Source organism: Lipophrys pholis (assembly GCF_963383615.2).
Source record: "Lipophrys pholis genome assembly, chromosome: 17".
Classification (NCBI taxonomy): Eukaryota; Metazoa; Chordata; class Actinopteri; order Blenniiformes; family Blenniidae; genus Lipophrys; species Lipophrys pholis.
In genome coordinates, this window is record NC_137643.1 from 3,602,522 (window position 1) to 3,626,200 (window position 23,679).

The window sequence follows — 23,679 nt, forward strand, 5'->3', positions numbered from 1 at the left end:
CAACAGCACCACCTTATGGCCCAAATAGGGCCCAACACCAAAACGTGTCAATGTCATTTAGAATGGTTTCCTTTTGCTTTACATTAAGTTTGTGATATAACTGATAACGTCTCTGGCTCCTCTGTTTGTCTGAACCCTCAGAGCTGATACCTCCAACAGACCCCTCTCCTGTCATCACAAGCGTTGTTTCTCTCGCTGAGGCTCTGGTCCGTCGAGCCAAATCCTCATCAGCCTCTGCACAGCATGGTACACACACACACACACACACACACACACACACACACACACACACACACACACACACACACACACACACACACACACACACACACACACACACACACACACACACACACACACACACGTACACTTGTGTACACACTGACTTTTCAGACCAGTATCTAATTTCTTTAACTCCTCTTCAGCTACAACGGAAGCCTCTCCTATCGTCAACAGTGTTATGTCAACGTCTGCAGAGCAAGGTATGACACACACACACACACACACACACACACACACACACACACACACACACACACACACACACACACACACACACACACACACACACACACACACACACACACACACAGAGACTGAACTCCAACCAGCGTCAAACTGGGATTGTTGCTATGAGGCAAGAGGGCTAACCATTATTTAACTGTTCCCTGATTATAATCCCAGCACTGAAAACAGAACTTCACTGCTTCTTGATTTATTTATTTTTTACTGTGGATCCTTCTCGGTAGAGGTCTGGCCCATAAGTGAGCTCCCAGTCTTTTGGGTCCCTCAAAAAAAAAAAAGAAAAGAACCAAATCCGGATACATACATATTTGTTTGTCATTGCTGACGGGGCCGTCACATTAACAACAACACGTCCTTCCATAACCCTGAGCCGAAGCCCAACTTAAACCTGATTGTAACTTTAGCCATAAAACCAGAGGTGGGCTCTCCTGGTCCTGCATGCTCTCTTTTTATACATTTCTCATTGCAATGACTGCTGAGTCATATTATCATTCAGTAGTGTTTGAGCAGAAAGACACCAAACCTGTTTCCCTGACCATAAAAATCTGATATCTAGGAGGAATCGGATCAGTAATTGGGACCTGAATTATCGGATTTCTTTGTATGTTGTTACGCAAGAGTCAAACTTCCTATTTGTTTTCCAAAACTTCTGGTCTTGTTATGTTGAATGATAACATGCAGGACCTCTGCATATGTTGGAAAATCTTACTCTGATCATTACTGAGCTTCATTTTCTGATTCCAGACAAAAGTTCTGTCTTTGACATCGAAGCTGAGGTCGTCGGACATGTAAGTCTACCAAGATATTACGTCAAGCGAGATCATTTCCAGTGTTTGCTTATTCATGCGAGTGAGAAGAAGCATTATCATTCTATTTCATGATCGACTTACTGCTGTGGTCATTATTTGTGCATTTTCAGGCAAGCACTCAAACAGTCCAAAAAGAACTGAAGAATAAATCCATGCTCTGCACTCCACTGGTCCACAACAAAGGAGTCTCCTGCGCAGCACAGACGGTGGAAACAGAAGCACAAACGGGTATCATACAACTTAAGACATTTTAAAAACTGATCGATTTGCATTCAGGTGATATTCTCTTGTTTTGCGCAAACTCGGAAAATTCAATCAGTTCATGTGAGAGAATACCTGCTCATCGTGCAGATTGTGTTCATTTTGGAAAAAAGATCAAACTCCAGACCAGCATGTCAGAAAATGACTGTATCACCCGAACACACACAACTTTGTGGAAGAATATTCACACGCTCAGTCATTGTAGGGTTTACTCTTGATTGTCTTCTGGTTTATTCTGTTTAAAGACAAAGTTGATCCGAACATCGTCGTCCTGCCTGTACCCGTGTTTGTGCCTCTGCCTATGAACATGTACACTCAGTACACACCGACGCCAGTGGGCCTGCCCTTACCGGTATGTTAAACACAAACGTGCAGTTTTTTAATTTGTTTCTACTCCTGATCTGGTAACAGAGAAACTTTTGATAACTTAACTATTTTATAGTCTTTCTCTCCATCTATTGATCTATCACTTTCTATTTATTACCTTTGTCGTTCCTCCTTTGATTCTTTTTTTTTCATGTATTCTCTCTCTCTCTCTCTCTCTCTCTCTCTCTCTCTCTCTCTCTTTTTCTCTCTCTCTCTCTCTCTCTCTCTCTCTCTCTCTCTCTCTCTCTCTCTCTCTATTCAGGCTCTGCAGTAAGAAATTAGATTTATTTTTTCAGAAAGTATCTTTAATTGAAAAAAATAATAAAATAAATTTCATAATGTAGCAGGAAATACTTTAATACTTCCTGCTGACAAAACTTGGTTTTTGAAGAGGTTTTGTCTGATCACATACGTCGCCTATCCTGATTAAAAGAGAGGATTCTGGGAAGCAGAATATTGAGTCTCTTTTCCAAATTCTCTTCAGCTGCCCGTCCCCGTGTTTCTCCCCGTGACGGCAGATGGTGCCGTGCTCACGCTGAAAGAAAAGAGCAAAATGTTCAGTGGCGATCAAAGCCTCAGGCCTGAGACAGAGACTGGAGAGGACGACGGGACCAAGACACAGGATGAGCCGCCGACCCGGCAAGTGACAAAAGGAGGAGGAAATCTTGAAAGTCTTTTCAAGACGGGTGAGTCAGTGGAGAAAGATCCAGACAACTATGATCCTCCAGCCAGTGTCCAGCAGCCTCGCCTGCTCACCGACCACACACACACACACACACACACACACACACACACACACACACACACACACACACACACACACACACACACACACACACACACACACACACACACACACACACACACACACACACACACACACACACACACACACAGAGACCTTCTTCCATGATGCTGCTGTAACTTCATGAATCATTAGATCATCTTGAATAAACTCAACTAAACGTTCCCTTTGCTTTCAGCCTCCCCCTGCAGTTCTCCTCCTGGGCGCCTCCCGTCCAGCACTTCGGAGACGAAGAAGGATCTCCGTCGTCCAGAGGGACCTCCACCAGTTCTTCACAAAGGCCACCAAAAGAAGGTATAAAACCCACCACAATGAAAGGGCAATGCGGAAGATGTGCCGTGGTATTTCTGTGCTCCGTTTCTGACTTTTCATCCTGTTCAAGGGTTCCAAGCTGCAACAGACGTCTTCAGAGGAGGCCGGTGTGAGAGTCACATCCAGGAAGCCACAGAAACTGCAGACTCAGTGGGGAGTCGATGCCTGGAAGACGTGGATCCAGTGGCGAGAATCACAGACACACCCATTACCTGTTCCCAGTATGTTGGTTTTTTAAATCCTCTTTTTCATTTTTTCTTTTTTTTTTAATTCTTCAATTATGTATTTCTTGTTTGCCAGCTTTAAAATGTGTTTAAAAAAATAAAAAAGAAGCTTGCATAAGAACTGATACACAATAACTGTTATTGTACCTCTTCTCGCTCAATTTAAATAACTTTCTTTTGTTTCATAGTTGAACATCTTTTAATTGATCGTTTCAATAAGTAAATGATGTTTATTTTCTCATTTATGAAAACTCTTCTTTCTTTCGTTAAATGACGGATTGAGTGTTGTAGCCTGTTTTGTATTTCTCTGGGAGTGTTTCAGCCCTTACTTTTCAGTTATAAATAAATATGTGCTTTAGTTCTTCTGCAGTACAGATTTTAACATCATCCATTTACATCACATGTGTATCTCAGGATGGGAGATTGTTGATGTTAAGTTAAGCCGCAGGATGAAGATGAGCATCACTGTTCAACCTTTAAATCAATGAGTAAACGGTGAGAACAGGATTTATTTATAAACAAAGACAAACATAGTTTTATTTTTATTTTTTACTATTTAAGTTTTTAGCCAAATCAAGTAAACACTTCGTAGTTAAAAAAAAAGCAGAAAAAAAAAAAGCCTTATTTGTATCTTGGGCACATTGATCTACGTTTTGCCTCTTGAATAAAGAATACAGCTCACCAGTCACAAACACATAAAAACAATTATAGCGACATCAATGACCTCAAATATACGTTTTTGCACTCCGGGTAGAAAACGAGATTACAAGGAGGAAGTGGATGAAAACATGAAGGACAAATGCACTAAAACCTTTTCTTCACTCTTTCTGTCCATCAGTGGCCGTGAGGTTGAAGGAGGAACTTCTTCACTGCTCCGCTGAGGAACTGAGTCATGGCCTCTGTTGCTTCATCAACGAGGTGAAACAAGCCAACGGGGAACCGCATCCCCCAGACAGTCTGTTCTACCTCTGCCTCTGCATTCAGCAGGCAAGACACACACACACACACACACACACACACACACACACACACACACACACACACACATACACACACGCAAAGCATATCTGACCCAGTTTGTCCTTATGGGCATATATAGTGTGTACATTTTGTGACTCTGACCTCCGCATGAATTTTATTATTCAACTATAAATGCGGTTGTGTGACTGACGGAAAGTTGTCAAGCATGGAACGTCATCAGAATCTTACCAAATGGTATCAAAGTCTGGATAAATGTTTGTCGTGTTTATTATTCTAGCTGAAGCCCGAACGTCTTGCTTGAAGGGATCTTTCGCTCAAATTTGAAACTATTTAGAAATTTCAATCCAATTGGTCACAAAATGGAGGAAAATGCAGATGAAGTATAAAACCTTATTTTCGTTCTTGTTGTTGCCTTTTGTTATCATTGTGTTTTTAGTGGGAAATTAAAGACGCATTTTAACACATTGTGGACAATGAAGATGTTGTTTTGACTAGTTTCCTGTTTCTTTGTAGTTTCTGTTTGAGAATAATCGCACGGAGAACATATTCAGTGATCTGATCTACAGCAGGTTCTCCTCCGAGTTCACCAAGATCATGAAACACTTCGAACCCTCGCTCAGACGCAGCGGTGAGTCATCGATCGCCTTGGGGAGGAAATGCCACTACACTGCTGGGAAAAAAATTAAATAAAAGCCACTAGACTCAATAGATCAGTGAGATTATGAGCGCATGAGAATTTTTTCTGTTCCTCATCAAAAAATGACCTTCAACCTCAAAATCATGCTTCTATCCAGTCTGTCATGTCAGATTAAAAGATCTGACATTGAAGCCAGAACTGTGTGTATTGTGAAAATGAGACTACTTTGTATTTCTTCTATCCATGTTAGAGTTTAATTATCAGCTGTCCGTCCTCCTCTGCAGGTTACTTCCCCTCCTGCGTGGACGAGGAGTTCCTGTGGGAGTGTAAACAGCTCGGAGCCTTCTCCCCCATCGTCCTCCTCAACACTCTGCTCTTCTTCTCCTGTAAATACCTGGGCTTCACCTCGGTGGAGCAGCACCGCAGGCTGTCCTTCGCACATATCAGAAGCTTCAGAAGAACCAAGGGCAACAACGTGACCACCTTCCTGCGCTTCTGCTTACCCAACATAAGAAGCGCGGCACAATCTGGTACCAGGAGCATCAACATTAAAGACAAGCTGGTTTCCTACCAGCATGTGAAGCGTCTGTTGTAGCAGTCTCTTATTTTTTTGTGTTTTCTATAGATACAGATGGCGTCCCTGCCAAGAAACGCAAGAAAAATGAGGAGCAGGATTCTCTTGAGATGACGGAGAACTCGGAGAATCCACTTCGCTGTCCAGTCCGACTCTACAAGTTCTACCTCTCCAAGTGGTGGGTGTCTTTATCACTGCAAAGCTCCATCGCTCACTCTTTATGTTGTATTATTCCTCTGTTTGGAAATGTGAAGCCCATCAAGCCAAATATCAACAAGCCAACCTCCCCTTACCTGACAAAACTGTAAACTTTAATGATAATAACAACAATAATAAAGGTTATTTGTATAGTGCTTTTCAAAATGCTGAAAGACTCTTTACATTGTCACATAAGATCATCAACCATCATAAAAGCAAAACCTAAAAATAGATTTACCACGTTATTCTAACATATCGAGATGCACGCTCCTCATTTTGACGAGCGCTCCTACTTTTCTGCAGCCCTCGTGTGAGTTAACAGAGTTACCAAAATATTAGTGCTTCAATTTTTTTTTTTAAAAAGTCAGCTGCTGAATTGAACGTTATCTCCGCCGTTGAATTCAAATGACGTCGTCTGTGTCCGTGATAAAGGGTCCGGTGAGAGGCTCTTCGTATAATTGCAGTATTTTCTCTCTTCTTCCCGTGTAGTTCTCAGTCTGTGAGGCAGCGCAGCAATCTCTTTTACCTTCGCCCAGATCACGGCTGCGTTCCCAGCAGCCCTCTGTGGTTCTCGCCAACCCCGCTGGATGACGCCACCATGGAGGCCATGCTTGTGCGAATCCTCGCCGTTAGAGGAATGCAGGATAAAGACTGAGGAAGAGGCGCATTTACATGTGATGAAGGCAATGAGTGATGCAGAATCAGCTGGTTACCACCCAGTGGAGTGACAAAGAGGAAAATACCATCAGGAGGTGGTGGGTCACAGATATGTGCTTCTTTTTCCAGGAGTCCAGAGAAACTGATAAAGCTGCTTAATGTATAGAAGTTTACCAAGTTTATTTGATCACTTTAGACGTCCCTAATTTTGAATAACAGGAAGATGTAATTTAGAGCCTGCAGCAGGCTTTTGGAAGAGTTTAATAACTTTTAAGAAAAAGAAAGTGAAACCTTGCAGTAGCAGAAAAGTTTAAATCATGCGGTTTAGTTTTTTATATATATTTTTGTTCCCTTTGTATTTCTACAACATTGATACACAACCACAAGTTATCATAGATGCTTTTGTTCATCCATCTTGTTTGCTTTGTTTCTTTTTAGAGTCAATTGATTGTTGTGAGTTGAAGTTTTGGATTTTTTATTTTTAATAAGTCACAATAAATACGTTGCGCTTTATCTTCCAAGCGTGGGAAACTGGGTTTGGTCCTGGTTGTGGATCGGTAGAGCAAGATGAAGAGACTTTGGTTTGAAAATGTGAGCTCGTTCCCACTACTGCAGGCCTTTTGAGCAAAGCGCCTAATTCTCAAGACACAGTTGATGCCAGTGAGAGCAGCAATAACCAGCAACGTGTGGCATCAAATGGAAAACACTTACTGAAGAATCTCATGAACAAATGTACAATAGCGTCAGAAAATAAAACCCACAGCTTTTTTTTTTTTTTTTGATATCATGATAACAAAACAAATCTTCAGTATTGTCCAATGATCAAGGAGTCGTGGCAGTAAGCAGGGATTTTATTGATTTGAAAAACAATCCACAAATATTGAATTCTATTTGTGCACCTTGTTCTATTCGCAGATCGTCCTGCTAATTGCTGCACCTTTCAATCCGTCGTCTGTCCAGTCGTCACAAGAGTGGGTGACACTGATTCACTGTCAGGATTGCTTCCTAACTGGACGGGTTGATATTCCAGGACTTTGAATGTCTTGGAGTTACGCTCTGATGATCTTTTGTCATCTTTAATCTTTTGAGCAGTGTAATTCAAATGGGTTTTTTTTTCCGGTTCCTGCAACATTGTTGTTCCATTAAATTTCTATTTTTCTCCAAATAAATGAACATTTACATATTGATTTTAAAAAATTTAATATTTTATTTTCAAGACTTAAGTTACAGGAAATTAGAGAAGAACTACTCAAGTATTTAGACACGTGTCCAAACTGCAGCCCTCAGGGGCCGACGTCCTGTCTCAAGCCTCGTCCAGCTGCAAAACCCCTGATTGTGATGAGGGTCTCATTATTGGGCTTAATACAAGCTTATTGAAGACATCAACATTAGATTTGGGTGTGCTGAAGCAGGGAGACATCTTTAAGATGCAGGCTGCATCTTCAGAAAAATTCATTTATTAAGCCAAAGAGACCATGAAATGACAAAGTCTATGATAAGGAGAAGATGTGAATTCAAAAATAGTCCCAAGTCTATTCTTGGAAAGGCTTGTGAGCCTTTCTGTGTGGATTTTTTCTGAGGACTTGTGACTCTGAATTCTCTGTAGTTGTGAATGTTGGTCTCACTGTGTTTGTCCTGTGGTGGACCGCTGACCTGTCGAGCATGTAACCTCCTGTCAGCCCATGTGGAGCTGGACCTATCACGGCTGAGTCTGAGTGAAGGTCAGGAGACACTTTGGACAGTCTCCCACAAGTCCGACACAGAGAGACACGATCACATGTTCACACCTGCAGACGATTTAAGGTCAGTATAAACTCTGCAAGAAAAGAGAACGACTTGTTCTTGACACGTCATCTGGGCAGAGCTCACATGATATCGATGAAGGATTGTGTGATGATTACTCTGAAATGGCCGCAGTGCATGCAACCGAGACAACATTCGACCTACGTTCAGCCTTTTCCGTCAGCGCCACCCTTCTGCATTTGACTGACGTGTCATGAGCTCCACTAACTTTGTTCCTCTTACCATCTCAAGAAAACAGAAGTCACAGACAACATGCAAACTCCACACAGAAAGTCCCTGAACTCGGGATCAAACCAGTGTCCAGTCACTGTGACACTGTGTCCTATACTTTAAGTTTAGACACACCTACTTTCAAACACTCCGTCTATCGCATTTTTCCCACAAATGAACTTGTGTGGCTTTTTGCATGAGCTGTCAAACCAACACATCAGTTCGTGAGATTCATTTTGTTCCCCCATCCTCACACAGTCTTCTCCATCTTTCTCTTCTTCATTTGGCCCCATCCAGTTGTCCGGCTCGCGAGGGAGCCAAAAGGCCAAACTAAAAGATGAAAAGCAGGATTGGTAAAGGCTGGTTGTTTTGATCGTGGAAATAGAAGCTGAATGTTTCCCTGCAGTCAGACCTTTTGTTCAGTGGTGAGTCGTCAACCCACAGCCAGCTGTTCTCCTTCACCGAGTCTGTCAGTCCAATCCAGAACTTGTCCTCAGACTCCTTCATTGCCATTCTCAGGATTCCCGCCAAAAATATCTACGCAGAAGTTGATTCTCATTACTCAGTTTGTGTGCAGAGATGAAACACAAAAATATGTGAAATTAAAAGTACGACCCTGCAGCTGAGTTTTATACCTGCTCATCTTTGCTGTCGATCTTAACCAGATCTCCTGTTTTATTTTGGCACCACTTCCTGCTCTCAGTCCAGTTTAATGTTTGGGTGGAAAAGAAATAACACATCCCTTTGTGTTCCTTCCAACCTTCTTCACATCGTTTACATTCCTTGTCTTTGATATATCAAAACAGAAATACTGTGTGACACATTAATTTCCATGTACTTATCATGAGAGGATGAAAACCAAAAGCTTACTCTGTGTTCCTGGCGTGGGCTTCGGGCATGTTGGTATCACGGTGCTGGACTCTTTCATCTTGGAGAGTCTCTCTGCCATTAAAAAGTATAAAGATTGAATTTTTACCATTTTAACAACTATTACCTGAGATAGTGTGATAGTTCTGAGAATAACGCAACCAAAGGTTTTTTAATAAAGTTTTGCTCCCGTTTAAAACTGTCAAAAATAAAACAAGAGAAAATATGTATTCTGAAACATTAGTGAACACAATGAAGTTGAAATCAGCATTTCGGTGTTACATGTTTACCTGTGAGATTCTTTATCTCCCTTTCCGAATTCCTTCTGAGACTTTCCAGAGTTTTCTTGGTACTCATGTTATTGAACACTGATCAACAGAAGAAAACCACAACAAATCAATTCGCCTCAGATTTTTCACAATTTAACAGCTTTCAAAATGTGAACACAGAAGTGGAAAGATTAGATAAAATACTAAAGTAAAAATTATACCGTGTTTTCTTGAGCACTCTTCGAATGATGAGTTATTCTTTAACTTTTGGAGATGTACCTTTTCCATGATGATAATTTAAATATACTCAAAGCATATTTTTCAGACTTGACAAATGAGGTGTGGAAAAAAATACTCTATAGCAGGTTGTTTTGAAACTAAGCAGAAATTTCTCTCTTCCAAAAACCTTTGCAACAAGTTGGAATAGTTGGATTAAATGGTGATTTTTGTCCTTAGGTCTGAGTAAAATGATATTTAAAAAAAAGAAGAAGAAGCAGTATCATTACTGTAGAATAATTTGATACTTTTTTATGCTTTATTATTTTATGTGAAATACGTCAAGATGTACTTTTTGTTTGGTGGGTGCCACGTGAATGAAGATTGGTATTAGGTTCAGCTGAACTGGACAAACTTACGGGACCCAGCGAGACCACCCACTGCAGCAACCAGGAGAACAATGAGCACAAGCAGGGCGGTTCTCTCTGCAGTGACCTTTGACCTGGAACCTGCCCAACAGTTAGACAAGAAACGTCAGAGGCATGCAAGAGAACACTTTAGATATTTGAGACGGTACAATGGATATGGGCTTCTTGATGAAATTTCACACGTTCTCCATACTATTGATGTGTTTGCATGCTAATGTGTTCTTTTGCCTTGTTGCTTCACAACAACAAGAAATCTGGGTTCAATTTCATTGATGGCTTCTAACAAGTATATATGTATCTATATATATATATATATATATATTGAATCACGTTTTTTTAATATCTATAACATTTATTTTTATATTCATGACCTGATCAGTGTACTTTTGACTGTTTGAGCAGAAAACAATATAAAAGGTCTAGTGATGCGAATTCGGTTCCTCAAGCAAGAAAAAAAAACTAAAGAAAATAAAACATGACAACCAGTCATGAGAAAGGAACTGCAGAAGAACAGGAAACAAGAAGAGATGCTGTGTCATAGACGACTGCAATTTTTGAGCCACAAATCGAACTTTTTATTTGCAACTTCCCTTTTTGAAAAGAGAAAAGTGAAGCATTCTTGTTTGTTAGTTCTCGCTGGTTTTACAATAATGAAATCAGATTTAAAATCATTTGTTCTGATTCCAGTGATCGATCTACAACCTTTATCAAACCATCATTGATTATTCCATGAAAGTGGCCTGGTGAAGACGGCAGAATAAACACATAGTTACAACCACACTGAAATTAAAAACATCATTTTTAAGATTGTTAATACTGTTTTAATCACTATTATCAAAACAAGATTTTGTTGACATGAAAGTTTTTCTCTTTTATTAACTTCCTTCAGCAACAGAAATGTCTGACACTCTTACACACGTGCTTTCAGTAATATTTGCTGTAATATTTTGAGTTGTTTTCTTTCTGCTGGTTGATAACCGACATATAAAATACACGTTTTCACATTCTTTGAATATCCAATGTAGAGCTGATTCGTTCTTAACCAACCTAATAAAAGGTCACCCTGGGCAATTTTAAAGAATACAAAATGATGCAATCCTGGTAATTCCCCGAATTAGTTGTTGCCTATGAATGTGTTTAATCGGAGAGTGAATCAGGTTCGGGGAAATTGAGTGAGGTCTCTAAAATAGTAGTATAGTTTTCCTGCACACAATATGCATTTTTTGACAGATTTATGTTTATGTTGCCTCTCCTCATTTTTAATTAGTTTTACAATTTCTTTCCAAAAACAAAAAAAGAGCAATCTTCATCTGGGATATGATCTCTTTTATATTTAGTGAACAAAAGCTACAAACAAAGCAAATAGTTTGACTTGATGGTTGTGCGCTTCATGACAACAGTAGTGGTCATTGGAGTGCTCAGTACCCACCGGGTGGCTCTGTGACTGTCTTCCGTAGCTTCACCTCAGAGTATGTGGTGTCAGCCGAGGAGGAAACAGACTCTTCAGAGCAAGAAACATTGTGAGATTAAAAGTGTGGGTCAGTGTGATGGACCCCAAAATGTATGTTTGAACATCCACTGTGGTTAGATTTCAGATAGAAAGAGAGATATAACTCACGGTCGGCCTTTTCCTTTCCTTTTGCAAACTTCACATCAGCGTAGATGACTTCTTTTTCACACATTTTCTCTCAATATGGACAACAGCGTCTGACGGAGAACTAAATTGTGACAGCTCCACTGCATTGGGAGGGATTCATAAAGTTTCCTGTTCTGCTTATATCACCAATTTGATTGGTTCACCATTTCCTTTTTTGCAACATGAGGCGCAGCAGATTTGTTTTGGTTTTCCTATTTTAGTCCAAACTTATTTCCCCCTAATTTTGCTATTTTAAGCATGATTTCAGCTATGTTATTAGAGTTGTAATTAATTGATGTTCAGAGGTTTAGTAAGACATTGAGGTGTCCTGATAAAACACACTTATTGTGTAAAAATGTTCCTTAAAATGTTAGAATGCTTTAAATTTGAAATCTTTATTGAGAAAGAGCACCGCACCCCAGCCCCCCCACGAGCGCCACGCCCGAGGGAGCGCGCCCCCCGCATACCAGCCGCACTCACCCCGGGCCGGGGCGGGACCCCAGCGGGAGGTGCTGGGGGGAGCCACGTCTCCCGCACTCCCCCCGCCCTATGTGTGTGTTGGATATATGTAAGGTTGTGTCTTTGTGTTTTGAAGCGGTGGATGCAATGTGTGTGTCTATGGTGCGGTTTAAAATTGGGGGGGGTAGCGGGGCCAGGGCGTTCTACCGCTGACAAGCGGCAGAACCCCGAAAGCCGGTTACCCCCTCAAGACCCTGCGTGACTAAGTGTGGTTAAAATTGTGGGTGGTGCACATTTAATTTTATTTTATTTTATTTTATTTTATTTTATTTTATTTTATTTTATTTTATTTTGTTTTGTTTTGTTTTGTTTTGTTTTGTTTTGTTTTATATCTCGGAAGTTGTCCAACGTGCCAATTTACAAATGTCAACCAATCAAGTTATGAATATACTGACAGAACGGTCCTTCAGCTAATCAAAGAACAGGTCTTTCGTTAAGGGGCGGGGTTTATCCCTGGTAGTGAAGGAGAAGGCGGCGGCGCTTCCTCTTCTGGACAACTTGGCTGAAGTGTCGTCAGGACGACTCAGACACACTCCGTCAAAAGTTTCTGCCCCGCTGCTCGCCCGGTGCTGACATGGCCCCCAGCACGCAGCTGAAGGAGGCGATAGCCGACATGCAGGACGGTATCCGTTCCATCCTGCTCGGCCCTCCCGGAGCCGGGAAGGGGACTCAGGTGAGGCGTTAGCTGTTAGCCGTTAGCCGGTTCAGTCAGCAGTGTAAAGCGCATGGTCGATGTTAGCCCGAGCTAATGCTAATGCTAACTCACCGAGCAGCCTCACCTGGTTATCCTTCAATTTACATTCAAAGTGTTTTCAAGTGTTTATCGCTTATATTCCATCGTCAGCATTATTTCTAGCTGGAGTGTAAAATGTTTGTGTGGTATTGTGTACCGTTATATTATTGATGTCCCATTTAATAAATTGTCATTGGTGCTTAAAGTGTAAAAGGTGTGCAGCAACTGTTCTATAGGTAATGTTGAATTATAGAAGAGACGTATTTACGTGGTGTTGACAAGAATGTTATCGAATCAGTGTTTGTTTTTTGTTTTTTTGGTGAAATGATTTTTGAACACTTTTACCTTATTGAAAGTACTTCTGAGGACACTTAACTGATGCACATCTTTTTTATTTGTTTAAAGAACTCTGAAATACATTGCGTTGCAGGGTTCAGGACAGTGTGAAGGACCTTGAATTAGAAGTCATAAACTGTTCCCTAAATTCCAGTCACATACTTCAGAATGATTTGCCTTGTGTCTCTGTCAAATACAGACACCCAGCTGTCAGTGAAGCATTAAACCAACATTTCAAGATGTTCCACTGACTCTGTCGCATTCGCTGTCACAGTATCTCTTAAACGGCTATTCAGTCTGGTTTCTTTAACCTGTGTTGCAGCTTAGTCTGAGTGCTCTCTTTTTACTTGATTTGTGCTGTTATGTTAATTTTAAATACTGTATTATTGTCAAAACAATTGTTTGTTTTCCCATTTGTAAATGGTTATTTAAAAAAAAAAAAGTGACATTGGGAGCTGAACAATAGAGTCCGAACATAAGACAATTTATCTTTTTGAGATGGGAGTAAATGTACATAGCTGCTTTATCTGTGGGAGATTTTACAAAACCTCCACCATTGTGACCTGCCGACACATCCCACGATCTGTCATAATGTAAGAGGCACAGCAATGTCATGGATTGTTCTTGTACATGGAGGCAATAAAGTGTCATAATAATCAGCCTGACACATGGTCAGTTGGTTATATCATGTACTAAGGCCAGAAAACACATGGAAAATCAGCTTTCACCTCATCACGCTGCATTTCAAGAAGGCCCTTATGTCATAAGTACATTTCTTAATATTTAAGGAAAAAGTTAAAATTTACCTTTTATATTAGTATAGATGCCAGTTGCACATGTGGGCTGGCTGTGACTTTTTTCAGGTTTTGATATTAAACATCAGAATCATCTTGCCGTCTCTCTGCAGGCCCCGAGACTAGCAGAGAAGTACTGCGTGTGCCACCTGGCCACAGGAGACATGCTGAGAGCCATGGTGGCTTCGGGCTCCGAGCTCGGCAAGAGGCTGAAGCAGACGATGGACTCTGGCAAACTGGTAGCGTTTCCACTTTTCCATTTCCCACGATCTGTGTGTGTTTTTGTTTCTCTGTCCCCTTTGAGGCTCTGTTGACTTTGCAGCTCTTTACGCATCATCTCCTCTGAAGTCCAATGTTTTTATGTCTCTACATGACCTCTGCATCTGGCTGACGAGGAAATTAGTATTTCTTGAAATCAGTGTCATCCACACGTAGAGGAGAGTTGTTAAAAGGTCGACATAAAGCTGCTTCAATTCCTGTTTTTCAACTTTTAATTGTTTTAAAACTGCATAATGTGTATTTCTTTTTTTTTAATTAACCCGTCTCCGTTCAGACTGATATTTCTCCAAGGACAGTTTCCATGAAGTTGATTCAAAGATGAATGCGTTCACGATTGTGTAGACAAGTTTAAGGAAAGAAATGAGAAATGGAAAGTTGTGTAACAGTCTCAGTCAGGACTACAAGTAGATTGAGTTTACGTGACAAACTTGCATTGTGTCTAATATAAAACCCTGTAAAGTGGCTCTGTCCACGGAAACATGGGGGTTCAGACAAACCGCCACCTTCATAAATTAGGTGCCAAGGTCATTTTGACCCAGAATTATGGATTTATTGCTTGCTCATGCCAGCTTTGTATGATGCTGGCCACCTCTGGTAAAATAGCCTCCATTCTTCATAGACGATTTGTTTCACTCCCATTGCGTAACAACCTTTGCAACAAAGGTTGCTGCTTTTAGTAACCCTGGATCACAAGACTGCTCTTTTTATTTATCAAAGGTTTTTTTTAAAAAAATTTTTTAAACCAAACAAGACTTTGGCCATTACTCTCAGCGTGGCGATATATTAGTGTTGGAGGGAATAATGTTGTCTTTGTTCACACACATGGTTCAGTTGAACAATCATTTGCGCTGACATCAGGGGATTTCTTTTTTATAAATTTTTTTTGCATTAGTTTCACTATCTCTTCTTTGTGGACAACATTATAGAGATAGTTTCTCAGTGCAGAAGAACAAAATTTCAATTATCAAAATGTCTAAATTAGGCTTGATTAAAATATTTAATGGTTTTTGGATTCGACTGCACCAGTCTGTGCTCAATGTACCTTATTTGATATTAATCCTGCTTGTAATTTCTTAATGTTTTTTCTCAGTTAATGTCTTATATGATGCCAACATGAGATTGTGCTCGTCTTTTGCAACACTAAAACTGTCTCATCTTTGTGTTTTACATGCCTCTGCTATAAACCTTTGTGTCTTTTTAAACTTGTCGCCTTGTGATTTTTCTCACTACAATTTGTAAAAATTTTTGCCATCTGGGTTTCTACTCAATAATGATGAGCATGAGTCTGTTTGGTGTCCCTCAACACATCAGCTAACATCCTGTCTTCTGTGTAGTGTGGGTCAACGAATGAGATTTTAAAGTAAATCTTTTGCAGGTTAGTGATGAGATGGTTGTGGAGCTCATTGAGAAGAACCTCGACACGCCGGCCTGCAAGAATGGATTCCTGTTGGACGGATTTCCCCGAACCGTCAAACAAGCAGAGATGGTAAGGATTTCTTTCACTGCTGATACATTTTATGTGACGCATCACTGGCCTGCAGGGAGTAAACGTTCTAAAAGACAGTGACTTGTACCGTATTGCAGGGGAAAGCACGCTCAGGCCCAGGTGACACAGTTGGCACACCAAAGCAGAATCACTGCCACACTGGCAAAAGTCCTCTCAGTCCTAGATAGAAGTAGCTTTTGCACGGTTGTTCAGACAGCCTACATATGCACAGCGTGTCTGTATCCAGCCTGAGTTCTTGATTTTGAGTGATGGCTTGAGTTGTCTGCCCTGCAGCATGACAGTGTGATCACTGTACCACATTAATGAGAGAGACGGAGAGATCTGCATCTGATGGAAACTCTAACTGCTTAAAATGATAAAGTTTAGGCCGCACAGTGGTGCATTGGTTAGCGCTCTTGCCTCACAGCAAGACGGTCGTGGGTTCAAGACCAGCCAGTGTGTGCGTTGGTTTGCTCCTGCTACTCCGGTTTCCTCCCACATTCCCAAAAACATGCACTGGGGTCCCAGAGCAAGACCCCCAGGTCTCGAGCGCTGCTCTGTGCGGCTGCTACCGATGGGTCAATCGGTATGAATTGTCCCTCGGGGATTAATACAGTTCTTTAAAAAATAAAATTGGAACATTCCAGCTCTTTTGGGTAGAGGAGTTTACAATTGTGTTTCAGAAAAGCGTCAACTAATCGTACTGGTTGTTTTATCAATTTTATCATTAGTAGAGACTAATGTTCTCTAAATGAAAGCAGATTTAATTGAACAGCAAATTGGACTTGTGCTGTCTGTATGACAATTCATGGTTTATTCTTTCAGCTTGATGACTTGTTGGACAAGAGGCACGAGAAACTGGACTCTGTAATCGAGTTTGCTGTTGACGATTCTCTGCTCGTCCGCAGGATCTGCGGCAGGTAGGAGATGTTTTCATTATTCAATGCAAGACTCAAATCTTTCTCATTTCCCAGGCCAGTAACTGGTAAACGGCATCATTGGTTCTTCTTTGAACCAAATAACTTCTCATTCTGTCACCGTGTGAAATCCTCCCGGGCAGATAGATTGATTTGTGTGTACAGCGCAGTCTGGGACAGTGAGATAATGTTGGAAAGAAGTGGAGCATGACAGTGCGCGATTACCAGAGAGGGTGGCCTGAGGGGTCGTAAACGTCCTGCAGTGGGACGCTGGCTGATGAAATGTGCTGAATACTAAAGCTGCTCAGGGTCCCAGTTGTACTGTTGAACTACTCAATGATCTTTTATTGAATCTACAAAGGTCGCACAGGAATAGCGCCAAACTGGCCGAGTTTGGTCGAAGCAATTAGAGCAGCAACAGTCAGTATTGTGAGATCAACAACTGAGCAAAAGTTATGTCCAAGAATACGAATGAATTGTGATTTTTTTTTTTATCATTTTTTTTATTTTTCTCTAATATTCTTTATCAGTACTTATTGGTTTTGTAAAATTGTCTCACTGTAAAGATGATTTCTTCATAATGGTTAAATATAAAAATAATCCAGTGGTTTGAGAAGCCACCTTGTGACAAGTCAGTCACTGGTTCAAATCCCTAGACTGCTAACGCCCACTTCTTGTCACCTCCCATGTCGTTACTGCTGTGGGTCCTTGAGCACCCCCCACAAAAGAAAAAATAAGAAGTTTTAAAGAAAAAGAAAAAGGAGGGATGGGGGCAAAGAGAAAACTTAACCGTGAACTGGGACATTCTGTTCCCAGGTAATTGTTTTTTGTTTTTTTCAAGTGACTAAAACTGCTCACGAGATAAATTATCATGACAGGAAAAAGGATTTTCAACTTTTATCTTCTTGTACCTGGGGATTGCAGTTTGCATTTAGCAGCTGCTGGATAAACCTCTGAGCAGATTACAGCCCAAAAACAACAGACTTACTGAGTCTGAGTGGGTGGGAGTGGATTGTTTTGTGTGTTAAGTGGCCATTATTACTACATTAAGGGTAAAAACGGAAGAACGATCTTTTCTTTTAACTGCTTACTAGTGCTGCTTCAGAAATTCTTGCTTCCAAAACAGTGACAATCGATTCCTTTCTGATTACAAAAACATGTGTTAGTATTAAATTATTACTGTTTGTTTCAGTCAGAGTGTCACTGTTACTTGTTTATGGTCATTTCTAAAGATTAACCGATTAAACAGTCAGAGGTAAGAAGTAAACCCACATAAAGTATCTGTTGGAGAACCTGCAATACCAGAGTAGAACTTGAACCGAACTGGGGTCCCAGGAAAACCCACTGACGCACAGGGAGAACATGCTTCCACACACAGACTCAAACTGGGTATAATCTCACTGCGGGGCAGACTAACTACCACACTACCATGTATCCTATTACCAACCCAAACCTGAAGTAGAACGTGTTTAACCATTCACACACAGTTCTGACTTCTCTGAATCTTTTAGAGGGTTAAATTAATCCAGTGTAGTGAATCCATCCTGGAACTTTAGGTTGCACACTAATGTCATGTTTTTCGATCTCTTCTTTGTTGGTAAATCACCAGATGCATAATATTGTTACCTAAGATTTAACTAAAGTTGTATGAGCTACTTTCTGCTTTGACCTCATTTATTTTATTTTTTTTATGTAAGCTGCACATGCTGAGGCCAGAATACTGAAAGCACAACTTCTTATCATCGTTTGTTGGTGTCTTTCCATCTCTCCAGTCTTTCAGCCTCCGCAATGCCTCAAATAGGAATCTCCAAAGCGAATTTCACAACATTTAATGTAACACGTTGTGTTCTGTTATGAAGCTGACCCACATGTTGAACAAGAAGCTGAAACGGTGTCATCACGTTGGAAAGTTTGTGTTGGGAAACCTTTTTTTATTTTATTTTTATTTCCCCCCCCTCTGTAACTGCTCTGTTTTGACTGCACGCCCCAATGAATAGAAAGTGCAGTTAGTTTTCAGAAAGTCATCTTTGTGTCTGTGGGGGTCCTTTCTGAGGAGGAGGAGGCCAGCTGCTACCTTTTCAAGCCCAAGTAGGACAAGAGCATCATGTGGGATGTGAAGGACAGTTAAGTAGTTAGTGAGTCACAATGGCCATCACACTCGCGTCCATCCTCGTTCTCCTTCTCTCCTCACCCATTTTTGTATGTGTGTGTCCTTGTTCTGCCCTCCACATCCTCTCACTGGCTTCTCTCTGGCTCCCCAGACTAATCCATCAGCCAAGTGGTCGCTCCTACCACGAGGAGTTCAACCCCCCCAAAGAGCCCATGAAAGATGACGTAAGTAGCTTCACTGTCAACCCACTTAAGAAGCCACTTGTGGCTAAAATTGCACCTGCTTGTGCCAGCCTGATCGTCACATCGTTTCAGATGCTTTGAAGCTGCACTGTTTGATGATTGAAAATTTAAAGGTACAGTAAAACCTCTGACGAGCGGACACCCTGTATTGACATGGCTGTGCACGGACAGGTTTTCGATTAACACACCTTAATTACTCTTAAAAATCCTTAAAGAAAATAAATTCTGACCAAGTTTTCATCACAGGCTCTCATTTCATTCTGTGTTTATTTCTCACAACGATCCAACTGATCACACTCATGCTCATCTATTATTGCCTCTTTATAATTTAATTTGAACAGGTTTCCACTCCATATCAGAGCTCTCTGAATTAACACAAACGATTCAAAGGGATGCCACTGGGATGTTTTGAGATATTCGGTCGTTTCCTTGTGCGGATGTTAACTTTCTTTGAATCCACAAAAACGTGGTGGTTGAAATGTTGGCGAATTGAAAAGGAAAAAAGAATAGATTCAAGAAGTCAGATATTAGTACGGAGAGAATCGATGTACTTTCTTTCCTTTTGGTATATACAGTATGTCTTGGACCTGTAATCCATGGTCATAGTCAACACATGAAACTTCACAGCCCTTTCATCTCTAACCGAGAAGATGACTTTCAAAGTGGTCGTATGGAAAATATGACGTATGGGGTAACGGAGAAATAATTGCGTGCTTTAGTCGGCTTGGAAACCTCATCCGTCTTTCCTTAGTCATTGTCTTTCTTTTCTTGCGTGTTTGTCCTCAGGTGACCGGCGAGCCGCTGATCCGCCGCAGTGACGACAATGAGAATACGCTGCGCTCCCGCCTGGACGCTTATCACAGGCAGACCGCCCCTCTGGTGCAGTACTACAGTTCCAGGGGTCTGCACACGGCCGTCGACGCTGCCCAGACCCCGAATGTCGTCTTCGCCTCCATCGTAGCTGCATTTTCTGCCGCCCCAGAAATCCCCGCCCGCGCCACTGCCTGTAAAGACCAAGTGTTTTTCATTTAAAGTTTTCCTTCTTCCTCCTCTTGTCCTCTTCGACTGGCTCTTCTTCAACACTTTGAACAGCTCTCTGTGATCCCCCCCACCGGGTTAGAGTGGCAACAACATGTAACTTTGTGGAGGATGGATACGCCACATCTGGGATGTGTGATCACCCCCATTGCAACAGACGGATTTCAAATGGTCTGTCTTCATGATAACTTTAACTGTAAGAAAAACGACAAGATAAAACTGATAAACCAGCATCGCGGTGCTTCTGCAGCTTTGTATAGTGAAGGAGTGAGATTTAAAGTTCAAAAGCGCAGAAAGACTTGCATGTTCCTGCAGATTCACCACAGGAAATTGTTGCATATTGTCTGATTTGCTGAACAGGTTTGCTCTTGTTTAATCCACAACGTTGTCCCTTTTCTTGTCATCAGACTTTATTTGATATTAACTTCGTAGATGTTCTATTTTTCCGCCTCTATCAACACATACGTTCTCCTTTGTACTTCCCAGAAGAATATTATAGCTACGTTACAAAATGCATGCAGAATAATTGTAGCGTGGCTTTCGACATTTCTGTTTATACAAACTCCAGGCACTTTATCAAAGGAATGATTGCTGATTCCATCAATTCACCACTTTGACATTTGAAAGATTGTATTCTACAAAAGGTTTCTCTTTAGTTTATTGATATGAGTAGTTGCCTATTTAATAAGTACATGATTGTGATACAGTTTACTGTGGACCTTGGTAATGTTACAGCCAGCTCAACCTGACACCACACTGTCATCGGGTCGCAGGGTTCAAGGTTTTGATTGCATCATGATGCAACATGTTGCTGGTGATTCGTGTCTAGTTTCATTATGAGAAAAAAATTCCTGCGTATTTAGATTTTAATTCTGTACCTGGGAATCAAATGACTTTCTAATTGTTATTGCTGATGGGAGTGTAATAATGCACCGACATGTCATTGTTTGCTGGAGACTTAATTTTTAGTTATTTTCTCAGATTGTTTTTGTAAACATTCTTTTCTTGTTGATCTTTGGTCTGAACCTGAAAACCGCACTGCAAGTGTTGCAAAGACTCGATATAATATTCATGACTATGTACGAAACATGGATTATTATCAATATTATGAAATTGTGCAGCTCTCCTTGACTTTAGTTTCTCTAAAATCAGTTTTATTACATTGATTGTTTGTGCACGGCTCTGCTGCTGCTGCTGCTGCATTCCCTCTCTGCTCTCACAGGTTGTTTTTATTTTGGTCACAGTAGAGATCCACCATAAGCTCTTAAATTCCTACAACTAAGTTAGTGCTTGTCAGTAGAATATTCAGCAGCTTTAACAGCTAGACAACATGTTTGGATGTTAGTAAAGAGCCGGAGATAAACAGTCGAACTAAAAAGGAGAGATGCTGTTATTATGTAGTGGCTGTTTTTGACAGAAAAGATGTTTCGTCTTTGTTTTGGTTTTTTTAACACCATGTTTTCTCTGTACGTCATGTCGGTTGCTTGTGGTTTCCGCTGCCTTCCAGGGACTGAAAAGAGACTTGAGATTACAGATAACCCATTTGAATTTACCGTCTATGAGAATCTGTGAGATTGTTTTAACAACAAAGCATTTGCTGCTGCTCCTGATTCATGGCTCCTTTTTAACTGAATCTACCTTCACCCACAGTGAAGGTTTGTTTGTTTGAGCTCAGCTGGATGAAGTTGCCTTGACGCACTTCCTCCAGTGAGACTTCAGGTCGAGTTTGTGTGCTTATGTTCAGGGTCTCTGCACAAACTCTGACGTCTCATTTTGTGTGAAGTCAAGTGGTTTAAAGAGACGAGCTGAAGGATGCCGGTCGCTGAGGTCTTTGGAGGAAATATGTTTCTGAAGTGTTTTGAATTCGGCTTTTTGTTTTTGAAGCATTCAAGTGTTTTTTTTTTTTTCTATCATGGAGTGTTTAAGTCTGCACAGTTTAATCTTGAGTAAAACAAAAATAAGAATTATGAATCCTTGGTGGATTCTTGTTGAGACAGGTGTCCTTATGTGACGACTCTGGGAACTAGATGGTTTTCCTCTCTACCTTTTGGTTTTAGGGGGTTCGTCCTTGACTCCTCTGTTCCTCGATGACCTCCCGGTCTTGCCGCTCGGCAGTCGCCTGGTGTTGGTGTCGGGTGGAAACGACTTGCATGCCGACACTTCCTTGAATACGGATGTGCTTTTTATTCTCTTGGGACTTTCACCGTGGAAAAAACAGTAGCAGATGTTCAATGGTCCCAGGAGGCAGATCTGGGTCTTTTATGCAACACGATGAGACAATCCCTCGCTAAGTGGAGCTTGATACTCTGTCGAGTTCTCTCTGATGGTTTTGTTGCTTTTCATTTGTCACTTTTTGAAACCTGTGAATGTATACCTGTGGAGTTTTAACTCCTCTGAAAACTTTTGATCGTTTTTCCCTGGAATGACTTCACGTTAAGACCTTTTGTATTTGGATTGTTCCAACATTTAAATGACAAACTATGTATGTATTACTTATAGGTTGTTGAATTTGTTGGCAGTGTTCACCCAAGAACTCCTCTCTTCTCCCCTTTGTCTTCCAGCTGGTTAATGCCTGAGCTGCTCCATTCCCACTGAAGTGAAGGACTGGAGCTGCAAATGCTTTTGGGCGTGTGGACGACGGAAAGGAGGAGGGTCAGACACTAAAGGGGATTCCTCAGCATTCCTAGGTTCAAGTAAACTTTTGCAGGGCTGCCGCTGCAGACTCGGCCCATTTTTATTCCCGCAATAGTTTGACAGGATTTATCAAAGTCATCATGTCTAGGCTAGTCGTCACCCCCCCCCCCCCCCCCCCCCCCCCTTCTAATAAACCTCTTGCTTTCTGGTAATTGACACATGTTGTGCCTTTTATTGTCTGATCATGAACTCCTCAAATTCATCTTTGGAAATACCTGTGAGATTCAGCCTTTTTGAAAATGATGTATGCACACAATTTATTGTTTTAGTTGATGTAAACACAGAGTGATAAACGACGCAGTAAGCTGTGATTTGCTCCGGCGACCCGGAACAGGATGACGGAACATGGACGGATGTTGGGTGTAGATGAATAGCTGATGGCCCAAATTAAGAATCAGAATCGGCTTTATTGGCCAGGTATATTTAACATATGAGGAATTTGGCTTCAATAAAAAAAACTGCACTCTGTACAAATATAAACATTAAATAACAAATATAAACAAGTAATTAGTGACTGTACAGGACTAAATGAGATAATAGATAACAGTGCAGTGGTAAGTCGTGTAAAATAATGGAGTAACATGAGGTAGTCAAGTATTTACATTATATAGTGGTGTAGATGGTCCTTAAAAATAAATTCATGGTCTCTGGTCACGTTTTATCTCCTTTCACTTCTAATTTACGATAAACCTGTTCTGGGGCGTGACGTCATGGGGTGGGGTTTCCGTCAACCGACGGCGTGACGTTGCCACT

The 23,679-nt window shown here is 41.1% G+C and overlaps 3 protein-coding genes across 4 annotated transcripts in view; 2 read left to right on the forward strand and 1 right to left on the reverse strand.

Annotated features, from left to right (window-relative positions):
• The window catches only part of LOC308122928 (uncharacterized protein), a 28,234-nt gene extending 21,372 nt beyond the window's left edge, over nucleotides 1-6,862 (forward strand). Inside the window, exons 32-44 of the mRNA XM_080485108.1 lie at nucleotides 142-246; nucleotides 426-482; nucleotides 1,270-1,313; nucleotides 1,445-1,562; nucleotides 1,841-1,947; nucleotides 2,446-2,647; nucleotides 2,945-3,060; nucleotides 3,149-3,299; nucleotides 4,141-4,289; nucleotides 4,797-4,911; nucleotides 5,205-5,450; nucleotides 5,546-5,672; nucleotides 6,182-6,862. Of these exons, the coding sequence (XP_080341234.1) occupies nucleotides 142-246; nucleotides 426-482; nucleotides 1,270-1,313; nucleotides 1,445-1,562; nucleotides 1,841-1,947; nucleotides 2,446-2,647; nucleotides 2,945-3,060; nucleotides 3,149-3,299; nucleotides 4,141-4,289; nucleotides 4,797-4,911; nucleotides 5,205-5,450; nucleotides 5,546-5,672; nucleotides 6,182-6,347 (1,703 nt within the window). The 3' untranslated portion in view covers nucleotides 6,348-6,862. The remainder of the gene's footprint in view (nucleotides 1-141; nucleotides 247-425; nucleotides 483-1,269; nucleotides 1,314-1,444; nucleotides 1,563-1,840; nucleotides 1,948-2,445; nucleotides 2,648-2,944; nucleotides 3,061-3,148; nucleotides 3,300-4,140; nucleotides 4,290-4,796; nucleotides 4,912-5,204; nucleotides 5,451-5,545; nucleotides 5,673-6,181) is intronic.
• A 267-nt stretch (nucleotides 6,863-7,129) lies between these two features.
• illr4 (immune-related, lectin-like receptor 4) lies at nucleotides 7,130-11,892 on the reverse strand. The gene is made up of 8 exons (XM_080484666.1): nucleotides 11,761-11,892; nucleotides 11,572-11,643; nucleotides 10,134-10,223; nucleotides 9,520-9,597; nucleotides 9,233-9,304; nucleotides 8,998-9,149; nucleotides 8,775-8,899; nucleotides 7,130-8,692 (listed from the first exon to the last, which is right to left on the reverse strand). The coding sequence occupies exons 1-8, from the start codon at nucleotides 11,822-11,824 to the stop codon at nucleotides 8,488-8,490; spliced, it is 858 nt and encodes a 285-aa protein (XP_080340792.1). The 5' UTR covers nucleotides 11,825-11,892; the 3' UTR covers nucleotides 7,130-8,487.
• Nucleotides 11,893-12,728: 836 nt separating this feature from the next.
• ak2 (adenylate kinase 2) lies at nucleotides 12,729-23,087 on the forward strand (the record flags this gene model as incomplete). 2 transcript variants are annotated; one of them, XM_080484540.1, is made up of 7 exons in its annotated part: nucleotides 12,729-12,970; nucleotides 14,274-14,399; nucleotides 15,815-15,925; nucleotides 16,751-16,845; nucleotides 19,104-19,176; nucleotides 19,981-20,200; nucleotides 22,794-23,087. In XM_080484540.1, the coding sequence occupies exons 1-7, from the start codon at nucleotides 12,872-12,874 to the stop codon at nucleotides 22,799-22,801; spliced, it is 732 nt and encodes a 243-aa protein (XP_080340666.1). In that variant the 5' UTR covers nucleotides 12,729-12,871. The 2 variants fall into 2 exon arrangements, with proteins under 2 accessions (XP_080340666.1, XP_080340665.1); XM_080484539.1 differs by lacking the exon at nucleotides 22,794-23,087 and having other exon boundaries at nucleotides 12,767-12,970; nucleotides 19,981-20,226.
• Nucleotides 23,088-23,679: the final 592 nt, after the last annotated feature.

Bases quoted from the DNA above. Each gene is read 5' to 3' on its own strand.
- illr4 (XM_080484666.1), bottom strand. From the start codon at position 11,824: ATGTGTGAAAAAGAAGTCATCTACGCTGATGTGAAGTTTGCAAAAGGA. The intron at 10,224-11,571 runs GTGGGTACTGAG...ACTGTTGGGCAG, and splicing joins GACAGTCACAGAGCCACCCG to GTTCCAGGTCAAAGGTCACT. The intron at 8,900-8,997 runs GTATAAAACTCA...ACTTCTGCGTAG, and splicing joins TCGACAGCAAAGATGAGCAG to ATATTTTTGGCGGGAATCCT.